The 11698-nt window shown below is 38.7% G+C and overlaps 2 protein-coding genes across 3 annotated transcripts in view; one reads left to right on the forward strand and one right to left on the reverse strand.

Moving 5' to 3' along the window:
* The window catches only part of sbf2 (SET binding factor 2), a 99361-nt gene extending 95223 nt beyond the window's left edge, over positions 1–4138 (reverse strand). For both annotated transcript variants that reach the window (XM_035954047.2, XM_023282852.3), the window contains exon 1: positions 3982–4138. In XM_035954047.2, coding sequence (XP_035809940.2) covers positions 3982–4036 — 55 coding nt within the window. In that variant the 5' untranslated portion in view covers positions 4037–4138. The remainder of the gene's footprint in view (positions 1–3981) is intronic.
* A 3327-nt stretch (positions 4139–7465) lies between these two features.
* adma (adrenomedullin a) lies at positions 7466–10007 on the forward strand. Its single transcript, XM_023282851.3, has 4 exons — positions 7466–7602; positions 8186–8288; positions 8425–8550; positions 8730–10007. The coding sequence occupies exons 2-4, from the start codon at positions 8194–8196 to the stop codon at positions 9031–9033; spliced, it is 525 nt and encodes a 174-aa protein (XP_023138619.2). The 5' UTR covers positions 7466–7602; positions 8186–8193; the 3' UTR covers positions 9034–10007.
* The last annotated feature ends 1691 nt before the right edge of the window (positions 10008–11698 follow it).

The following is an 11698-nucleotide window of genomic DNA, read 5'->3' on the forward strand; positions in this document are numbered from 1 at the left end:
GAAAAGCCCCAGAGAGTTCATAAATGTCAAAATGCAGCCTTTTGATAAAGACTGAGAAATTTATTAAACAATATGCAGATCTTATTGAGAACGTCTGGCTTTAGTTTACTGTAATGAGAAGATTTTTCAAACTGAAAAAAATTAAAAAGCATAAACTTGCCATATTCTGGAAGTTAAGAAGAAGAATTTAATGTTGCATTTAGAAAATGATGTATAAGAAAAAGCACAGTATCTCTTTAGCATGCAGCTAAACTGTACAGAGACAATGAGGAGACCACTTTTAAGGTCAAGAGCCAGCACAAAGCTAACACACTTCTGATTGTGAGTCAACCTAAAACTAATAAGTAGGGTCCCGTAAATGAAACTATGAACCCCAACGAGTGCAGATCAACACAAGCTTGAAAACCACTTTATAGCCTGGAATGAAAGGCATGAAATAGTCCAATGACAAAGTTAGCCACAGAAGTTTAAGGAAACGGCCATAAAGACAAACCACAGAAGCACCAACATTTGCTGTTTTCATAGAATTTTCAACAAAATGAAATTGCAAAAATAGCAGACAAAAACATTAACTTCTTAGAATCTCAAATGTCATTTTTTTTTGCTTAAGAAAGGGGTGCTTTATTAGCAAAGCACTTTCCTTGTGGGTGTCCCAAGAGAGCCAGCACAAAAACAAACACTCTTTGAGAAGATACAACAGAAAGTCGATTCATGAAATTTTTGGAGGACAAAACCTAACATGGACTCATTCTTGACACAACCATTAAAGAAGTTGTTAGAGGCCATTTATGAATTAGCAGGCAAATTAAGAGACAACCTCACATCTGAAGCTTGTATATTTGCATGTCTACAGTAAGCATCTTATGACGCAAAACAAATCACGCGGTAAAAAGACATCTGCAGATGGAAGTATTTTTCTCTTTATTTTTTGTTATTTTTTTGTAGGATTACTATGTTACATAAGCCATTCCATGAGACCAGACCAGACAATCCACACCATAAAGTCACACAGAGTAGAAATTGGTCACAGTGTCTGTGAAACAAATTCCAAAAGCAGTCTGATTCAATAAATAGTGATGATATCCATCTAATAATCTGTTTGAGAAAAACAGCTGGGCAGATTCCTCTTTTTATACTTGGCAAACTGGAATTTATGGCAAACAGCATGCCAAGTCATATATAAACCATTGCCAGTAAAGACAAACAGTGTCCTACTGCAAAAGGAAAATACAGAGTACCGCGGGGTTCAATACAGGCTGCATCCATCAGAACCACAGTTTTCGCATTCCAACATTATTCATGAAAATAATTCCAACATTTGTGGTGCATGACATTGGCCCCAAGGGAAGCACACTCCGGTCAGATTTCTAATACAGAAATGTACCTCTCAGCTCATGCTCCATTTTATCATGCTGACCAATGCATACTATTTTTCATATATCTGAAGCACTTCAGTGACAAACAGTGCAACGCTGATGGGTTTAATCATCAACAGTAAACTGGAACTAGAAGTTGTCCCACTTTCACTTCTTTTTTTCCCATTTGTTTTAAATCCTTCAGTCTGGGGCACCTAGCACAAAGACTTGACCATTAGATGTGTCCTTCAGTAAATTTTTCTAAATAGGTCACCAGTCTCATAATGAAAGTATGTAGAGACACATACCTTGGATTTATATTCATTCCCAAGGGGCAAACAAAAGAGAGAAAAGAGCAATGCAAGAAAGCCAATGAAACTGGGTCATGCAATTTTGAGTAAATAATCCTAAAAGAACTTAGTCTTTATTGATACTATGCAATGCTTTATGTTGCTATACTTTATGCTTTTAAGTGACCATCATTACTACACGGTATTGTCTCTTCAAGTCAGCTGTACCTGCCTGAATTCCTACTTGCACCGTCACTCAGGGAGAAGTTTCATCACCACTAACACTACAACTACATACACGAGTCCAAAAGTAATATTTTCATTTTATCTCAAAAACTGTTGATGAAAATTAATAATAGTCCTATAATTTCCAGTTTATTAGAAGCATGCATTCAGAATTTATGGGACTGATGTAGTTTTTACAGTGTAATTCTAATTTACTACCAATTGGACTGGAGCCTGTTCCTCAACAGATTGCATGCTTGGTCGTACTTCCAACTGCTCCATCCATAGTAATCTAACAATGAGAAGTGGGTCAGGCCAGTGGAGCAAAAGCCACCACGGCACAGAAGGCATGGTGATGATCCATGCAGGGATTCCTGGTTTGAATTAACGAGCAAGGTGGACAGGAAAAATCTGTTGTCTAGACAACCTACTGCTCATTTCTGTGACTAAAGCTTAGCTTCAAGAAGTCATCTGTGCTGAGCGAAAACATGGCTATAGATACTAAGGAGAAATAAAAAGTTATCTTTAATTTTCTTGTGCAATTGAAATCTAAAAGTCATTTTAATTTTTCACATTTGCAAAAACCACTGCCAGCCACAAACAAAGGTATCCCTGCAACAACTAATATGCTTCGTTACAACTCACCAAAACATAACAAAAGCAGACCAATACAAGTCAGTAAGGAGTGGGGGATCATTTTTGTCCTCGGGAGAGGCTTACATGCAGATGAGACATAAGCCTGTCGCAGCGCCCTAATCAACCACAGTCTGTGATGGCAGACCATTATAGTTTGTTCTTTCCACAATCAACCTCATCAGTGAACAGTGACCAGTGAAGAGAGGGGAAAGAAGTTCAACTCATGGTCCCTGTGTCTTATTGTGGTAAGACTTTTTGAATGTGAATCCATTCAGATTCTTCTTGTGACGCCAGGAACATTTCTTCCCTGGAGCCCAAAAAAATAATAATTTTTTCAGTTGGCGCTGGGATGCACAGCACTGATAAATGACATTGTTTACCTACTGTGTATAGCAAGCTATGGTGACTAAGAAGATTCAGCTGCTCTGGCCCCTCGTTGACACACATGGCGCTGGATGGGCGCCACTGAAAGAGGCTAGGAACCTAAATTTGTTCCCGTAATGGCAGATTAGCTGAATATTTTTCCAAACTGCTCATTAGATAACATTCTCACTGGATCTGCAAAAGGGCACGAGTGACAGTAAATTTCAGAGGTTTGAGCCATTTGCAAAGTAGCATTTATCAAATGTGCAGTGCCAAAAATGTTTTCATCTATTTATCTATGAATGCTTAGATATGTGTGCAAAGCTGTTTTCTGTCTTGGATGAAAAGAATGTGAGGCTGGATCTGAGGCGGAACATGTAAGTGGAAGCATGAGGGGCTTCCTGTCCCACTACAAAACAACAGTGGAGAGGGAGAGGAGGGCTGAGGCTCTGGCATAATGTTACGCCCATCATGAAGAAGTTGAGCACTCTTCCGGCAAAAATAATATAACACAACAATCAATGGCAAGTGTGGCTGCAGAAGGAAAAACAGACTCAAAACTGAGCATGCAGGAGGTCCAAGACCCACGCTACCAACGCTCAGCAACACAAACACAAACCATGGATGCAAATACTGGTTACTAAAACCAATCAAGACCTGGCTTGACTCAGCAAACAAATCTGATAAAGGAGGAGCAAGGTTCGGTCTTATATGATCAAATGTGATCAGTATTCAAGCATGTCCCGCTGTTATTAGCTCCCAGACCTGACAGGAGCACGATCAACAGGGACAGGATGTGACAGAATTTGAATCCACGGAAAGTTTCAATTGATCCAAGATCGCATATCGTCGTGTGAAAACATTCACGAGTGATTCAACATCGGGCGTGTGCTTGATCTGTAAATACATGCCCACCGGATGATTATCCACCATCTGGCCGGCTAATGGAGAAAAACCGAAAGTGTTTCCAGTCTCGCCTGGTAGCCGTGTGGCTAACGTGAAGCTAAGCGCAAAGCTATCTAGCATCAACATCATCACACACTGACTGACGGCCTGGACGCAAACCTCAGCTCCGCAGTTCAATCTGCGAGCCGCCCCGCCGCCAAACTTACCGGCTTTCTCTTGATCGTATCCCACGACAATAAAATAGTCAGCCAATCTAGCCATGTCTGCTGCTTTTCCCGAGATATACCAACACAATTCAGCATTTTTCCTTCTTCCAAAGCACAGCCATGTTTGACAGAAGGAGTGTCACTGCGCTTGCGTGCAGGAGCGGGATACATCCATGGGCGTGGGCCCTTGAGTTTACAAATACAGCTCTGTGTCTCAACAGAGCCTCTTTTTGGCCCTAAAGCACAGGACCTTTTTCATATCGAGGACAGCCAAACACACAGCCACCACACTAGAATAATGCTAAACGTTACTGTAGCAGCGGAGAGTATAATTACAACCACAGAGGGGAAACCTGCTATAACAGTGATTTGTGCCTGTAACATTGGATTTGCTGGAGGCTGACTGGGAGCTTTCCAAGAACTGCTGGAGATCTTAGGAGCTTCTCCAAACTACTGTCGAGGATAACTGGAAAATACTCACAGAAATGCTAGATAAATATAAGAAATAAATACAGCAAAAAGCAACTTTGACAGAGGAATGTAGAATATTTGCGTCAGTGTTATAATCGGTGACAGAGATTTCCATATGATTATATCATCTCTGTATCTGCTTACCTCCTTTTTCAGAGCGATATTTTTGATTTATATAAAGATGTAGAGCCAGGACCACCTTTATAGGGGAAATATTATTTAACCTTTGAGCTATACATAAGTCTTCAACTTCAACTGCAAGTCAGCAACTAAGCAAGTCTCTCACCAGTCTGTCAAAAGAATTCTTATCATATTGCAACACAATGCAAAAACTTAGCAAGTTGTGATTCATTTTTAGTCTTAATATCACAAAGCTTCTCCAACCGCAACATCACAATCTTCAGGGACTATTCCACATATTTGTGTGAGCTTTTTATTTAAACCCAATTTCACTTAATAGTTTGATTTTGTGGTAAGTGCAAAAGAGATTCATTCTTGGTCCCGTCCCAGACTTTGCTATTGTTTTAAAACCTTTTCTGTTAAGCTAAATGTGCTTGTGATTTGATGCACAGTGTGAGCGACGGGGCAAACTCCTGTGGTCAGTGCAAAAATATTGAATATTCATGAAAACAGGAAAAGCTGTCACAGGGTATAGCACGTGGTTATCGGTAAAGTGTGAGAGACAAATAAGCAAACCACCGTCACTGTCAACAATAGCAGGAACACAGCAAGCAGTTTCCGCTCTTATTTTCTCCCGCTCTTCATCTGTGTTTTCAATCTCGCTCTAATTTCCCACATACTGCTTTTGTTTGCTAGTAAAAGCAATATAAAGACAGAGGTAGTCAAAGAGCTGAACCTACGCCAAAACATGAAGGAACACAGACCGGGTGTTTACATATAGTGCTTATCATAAAAGAAGAATGAAGGGAAAGTCATGGGACCTCAAACAGCACAACAGGTATTTCTAGGTTCATCACAGTATTGCAATAATTATGAATCATCTTGTAAGTTTGTGCCTTAGGGTTGGCAACCTCTTTTTCCTGGAAACCATGTCATTTGTTGTTCAGATTTCCTGTCTCATGTAACTGTCTCATGTAAGGACCAAGTTGTTGAAAAACTGTGACAGTCATCCAGCGACAGCAATTTAATGAGGGACATAAAAACGATTGCTATATAAGGAGCCGAAAGACGCCAAAAGAATATTGTTGTCGCGATTGCACCATCTCTTGTTTTAAACTCTGGTAAGGGGATCACTTGTGTGCTGGAGACAATTATCATTACAAAGTGCTTACAAAACATTTGCTGGTTTACAGCACATGTGTTTGCCATTTATGTATTTTTTTGAGTTGAAAATATGACACCATGTGAGGAATGGGGTCGCATGAGATATAAATAAACCCAGGAAGGTTTTGTAATAATAATAAGATAAGAATTGTAGGATGCTGATATCCTAGAGTGGAATGTCAAGTATTAAGCACTCCTAAAAAGATGTTGAAAGAACGCAAGGCACCATTTTGCCCCTTCACGGAAATAGAAACAAAAACTGAAAGCATTACTTGGAATGTAAAACTGATTTACACAATGCCTCGAGGAAATTTCTACACTGCAATTTCTTTGTTGGTAAATGTTTTTTCTCTGGTTTTTACAATATTTCGTATGCCGAGTGCAAGGGTGTATGATTTTAATTTTTTTTGACTCACATACTCAGTTTTTCTGAGGTGTAGGTGTATACTGAAAGAAAAGTATTTTTTTTTCAATGCAGATAACATTAATCAAAAATACAGTCTAGACATTGTTAATGTGATAAATGACTATTGTAGTTGGAAACGGATGATTTTTAATGGTTTATCTACATATATATATATATATATATATATATATATATATATATATATATATATATATATATAGACATACATATATATATATATATATATATATATATATATATATAGACATACAAGCAGACTTCATGGCTCTTCATGGATTATTGTATGCGGGATCTTGATAGGTCCATTATCATGTAATATATTCTTGTCTGTGCATTCCTGAGAAGAAATGTGAAGTCAGATTACTTATACACTATAACAGCAACAAATTAACTGACTTATTTTAAAAAAATGTCTCAGTCAATATTTTTCATACGTCACAGATTATTGCTCAAGTTCATTTTCTGAATCTAGATTTATTTTTAGATAATTGTAAAATTCCATTTTGCCTTTATCCAGATATCAAAATAAATGGCATGGTAAGTCAAGAGTCAAATACTTGCCCTGTACAAACAAATACATTGAGCATATTGTGCTTACAGTTGGGCATACTTGCTATATTTAATCAGTTACTCAATGCTTGTCTCTTTCCACATCTCAAATTCATCATCATTCAAGCCGACATGGAACTTCACTGTGTCAGGGAGTGCCATGGAAGGCGGACTGTGGAAACATTCCTTAAATTTTATTTTAAACAATTAGCCAGTTGGGCTGAAAGGAGCATTAACAAAAACTATGCGTAACTGAGCTCAAAGTTCAAATATTAGAAGATCAATGCGTAAACCTTTTCTTTTGAGATTATTTAGTTTTCTAATACCCTCCCCATACAAAGCAGCCGGCTGAGCACACCATATTGTATTCTTACAGGAACAGCGAGTGTTTTGTTGTAACTGATGGCCATTATATACACATACTGTTACAATTATATTTACATATGGTAAAAAAAACAAACAAAACTTTATGATACTTATAACTTTATATTGAGGCGTAAAAAAGTTAATATTATGACTCAGTTTAATCATTGCATTACTGCATTTATTCTGTAAGCTCTGTAAATATTCTTATTTAAGGTTTTATGTTAAACATTCTAATTTTTGATCTTCACTCTTGATCTTTTTACTGTGTTGCGCTGAGCACAGCAACAGCACAGCAGTAATGAACGGGATGGGGTGGGGGAAAAGGATGAGAGACTGCATGTGTCAATGAGCCCCTCCCACCTCCCGTATAAAGGCTCCCCGTCTGGTGTGTAGGAGCTATTAGCAGAGTGACACAGCTGCCTAACAGAACCAGTGGCAATTTCAAGAAACCTGTGGAGTATTCTTTTACAGCTGACCCGACAAGAAGAGCTTTCTTACCCATCTGAATTGTCAGAGACCAACAGGTATGTGCACTTTCTTTCAAAGAAGACATTGCTGTGATTTGCTGTGCTCCCAGCTGATGGTTTTATCTTTGCTTTTTCGAGGTCAGGGCACAAGTGTAGAGGCAAGGACAGGTTATCTGTCTGGTTATATAAGCAGTTCAGCTCTTAATGTGTGTGTCTGTGAAGAATTGCCTTCAAGGTATAAAGCATCCAACAGAGGCAGTACAAGTTGCAATTAATTTTGCTGTGTTTTGTGGTAGTAATAGGTTAAAAACATTTTAGGCTTTGTTTGAGTTGTGAGCTGAGCCTATTTCGGACCCCTTATTGGTAGACTGTGTCCTTCGCATTACTGGCCAGGGGCCCAAAGCATGGTTGTAGGTTTACTTAACCGAGCAAAATCTGACCTTAGCTTAACTTTTTAAATAAATGAATGATATGTGCAAATAACTTGGCTTTTGGACTCTTGTGTAAGCAAGCATAATTGTGGAACTTACTGTATGAGTGAGTTTTACATGCATAGAGGGACATTAGGTAATTTGTGTTGTTAAAAATTAATTTTGAGCAGGCATAACTAATTAACAAATGTTTTCTCTACTCTCCATAGGAGTCAAAATGAAATTGGTCTTCCAGCCTTTCCTCTATTGCTGTCTGCTGGCAACAGTAGCACACTGTGTGGAACTTGAAGTGAATCCCGAGTTGAGAAAAAGGTGAGTTAACTGATGAGTAATTCATTTAATAATCAAAATGTTTTCAGTCGATTCAAGATGTAACAGACTGTGACAGCAGTTATATATCTGCTGAATTATCTAACTAAGACTAATGGATTTTTCCCTCCTCTCACAGGCTAAGCATATGGCTTGGAAGCAGATTGAGACGGGATCTCGACAGTGTATCACTACAGAAGACCGCAGAGTCTGAGCAGTTTATCAGACCAGAGGATATCAGGGATACTTTGCTGCCACATTCCAGGTAAGATACTAATCATGCAATCCTGAAAATCCACTTGATTACGGTATAACTTTTTGTTATTTAATTGCTTGTGTTAAAAAAAAAAAAAAAAAAAAAAGCAAATTAAAGAAGTGCAAACTGAGGTGTTAACAATTCAGGAATGAACAGCATGATTAATGTCCTATCCTTTTGTCCAACAGCACTGACATCAATGTCCGAACCAAGAGGTCTAGAAACTCAGCCAACCAGTCGAGAAGACAAGGTTGTTCGCTGGGCACTTGCACAGTACACGATCTGGTACACCGCCTGCACCAGCTAAATGTCACATTTAAGGCCGGGAGTGCCCCTGTTGACAAGATCAGCCCACAGGGATACGGCAGGAGGCGTCGGTCTCTTCCAGTGCGCAGAGCCACACTGAGGCTAGAGCAGGGTATGCTGAGGCCCGTGTGGAGCACAACTGACTCACAAGTTCACAAGCTTGAGGCTCTCCTGAAACGGACATGAGCGGGACTTTGCAAGAACAGTTGGGAACAAAAGTGAGGGAGCAGCTCAGAATGAGCGTCCTCTCTGCTCTGTTCTAAGATTCTCGAAATGCCTCAAATTTCTGCCAAGTATTCTCCAGCGCATTTGTTCCAGCCATGAGGACTGAGTCAGAGCAAGACTGGCTGCAGCTGAGTATCTCTAAAGCCTGAGCCTTGCAGCTCAGCGATGCAGAGCTTTCACACAACTGAAGCTGCCTTATAGACACTGGATGGCACATTGTGGAGCAAACTACAGGTGCTGCTCTCTGCTTGGCAGAGGTAAAGGAAGAGTGCTAATACCTGGCAAAGTGGACACATCCTCTGGCTTAAAGAGGGAACTCTCCTCAAATATTCTGGGACTTTACATACTTGTTCCTCAAGGCCAGGACTTTGATAAGTGCTATCTCTAAGGATTATACCACCATGTTCCATCAAACTGTCAGTACATTTCTGCACTTTTCCATTTGGACTTAGAGTCAAATGAATCATCAGGAAAAAACATCTTCATCACAATGCCAAACAAGAAGATAGGCTACAGAGCTCTGAAGCTCTCAGTTTATATCAAGCTTTGGACACTGTATAAGGGAAAATGCCTTAGATTCTGTGAGATATGTGCCAATCCACAATGGATTGAAATATACTTGAAAATGTTATTATTTGTACAAAAACACGTGCAATCTATATTTGTTTTTTTTTTGCAGGATATGTGTATATATGAATTCCTTTATTTAAATATTATATAGAGGTTACATTAAAGTACTTATGCAGATAGAACTATTTTTGTACAGGAAGAAATATATATGGGCATTGTAGCTATTTGTCATTATTCTTTTGCAAACTGTGGTAATAGGAAATCTGTTTTATAGGTATATATTATATATTTGTAAATGTGTTCTATTTTATTTGTGTCGAAGCAATAACATTGTCATTCAATAAACATTTTGCATACAAAATCTACACCTTGTTCAGACCTCCTTTACTCCCGGTTCTTGTAAATTGAATGCGGCATTTCTATTGTCTGAGGCGCATTCAAGACACACCTGGTCTCCGTTAAGTGATTACAGGTTCTCATTAGAGCCTCTCCTCCTCTCACCACATTCCCCTAGTTATGACCCCCCTCAGCCCCCATAACCCCCTCAAAAAAAGGGCAGACAGGGTGCCAGGCGCATTCCTGCTAGGTTCAGCTCATATTTGTTGGCTCACCCCACACCACAAAGCAGCCCTAAAGCCATCAGAGAAGGCTAAGGCTTTAGCTCCATCTGTATTCAATGGCAGACGGTTGGGACACAAGGAGACTGATGCGGGGGGTTCCGGTCTAGCATTCCTGCACGAGCATCACAAACACATTCACATTCAAGCACACCCAAGACTGAACACCACTGAGCCACTGTGAATCTCTTCACTTGACACATTATCGCCCCTTCTTTCACATTTTTGGAAAGTTCAGGCTCCACCTAAGATGTACATATATTACAGTTTCCAATTTAGGCTGTATTTCTTTTCTGCCTATAAAGTCAAACCAGTCTCACAGTCTAAAAGGTGCAACATGAATATTTGCAGCTTTGGTATGCAGTAGTAGGGAAAATGTGGGTCTAACACTGCACAGAGTAATGAGCCATGAGGACCCAATGAAGAAAGGTGAGAGGATGGCATTTTATCTTCTCTGCAGAATTTACAATGAAATATACACCTTAGAATTACATATGTATATATTTACTACAATGGCCCAGAACAGGAATTTTGGAAATTGTATCAAGTCAACTACTTTAAAGTAAGACATGAATTGCTACTTGTTGGTGCCCTTTGTACTCCATATCAGCAAGGACTATCTGAATATTTATTCTGATTTTCTAAACAATTCCTTGTAAATCATATAGGGAATGAAAGATATACCTGTGACTGAACAACATTATATGAGACTTAAGACTATTATAGAGCTAGAGACTATCATATGAGGATCAGAACTGTGATTATGTGTTCTCTATTGCCATCTAGAGATAATGGATGGGTAAAACAGCAAACATTTATGCTTCTATGTTCTTGGTATGATGATTAGTTCAGTTAAATCCAATAGCTGAACGAACCACTTAGCTGCGTTACAAATGTAGGTGCTGCCTATCAATTCAACCTTCTATAAAGCACCTTTACAAGAACAATATCAAATTCAACACCTTGTTTTGTAAAGAATGAATATTTTTTTTAACTTATTTTCATCTTAAGCAATACTGCAAGACAATATTGGTTCACTCTTACTATACACTGTGAATTTTTAGCTTTCATGCAGTAAATGGCATTGCATTATAGACAAGCTTTACTGCTGTAGTTGCTTGTTCTTTTGCATGAAGTGATGTATAATTAGAAAATGAGGCTCAAATGTCACTTTAATTAAAGACTGGAATTTTGGGTTCAGACTTGCTTTGTGCTTTGACTAATTCCTTAAGTATAGCTTTAGCATGAGGGCATTAACAAATACTATTAAGTAACTAAAACAGAGCAAATATGCCATCTAGTGGCTGAATAAATTACGTGTTTCTACATTCTGAATAGGAATTGAGTTACTACACAACATAATTATTGTAAAAAATAAATAAAAAAATAGAATAGCTAACTTGTATAGTGTTTTTCATCACAGTAAAATAATTCTAAGA

Source organism: Amphiprion ocellaris, chromosome 1, assembly GCF_022539595.1.
Source record: "Amphiprion ocellaris isolate individual 3 ecotype Okinawa chromosome 1, ASM2253959v1, whole genome shotgun sequence".
In the NCBI taxonomy this organism is placed as follows: domain Eukaryota; kingdom Metazoa; phylum Chordata; class Actinopteri; family Pomacentridae; genus Amphiprion; species Amphiprion ocellaris.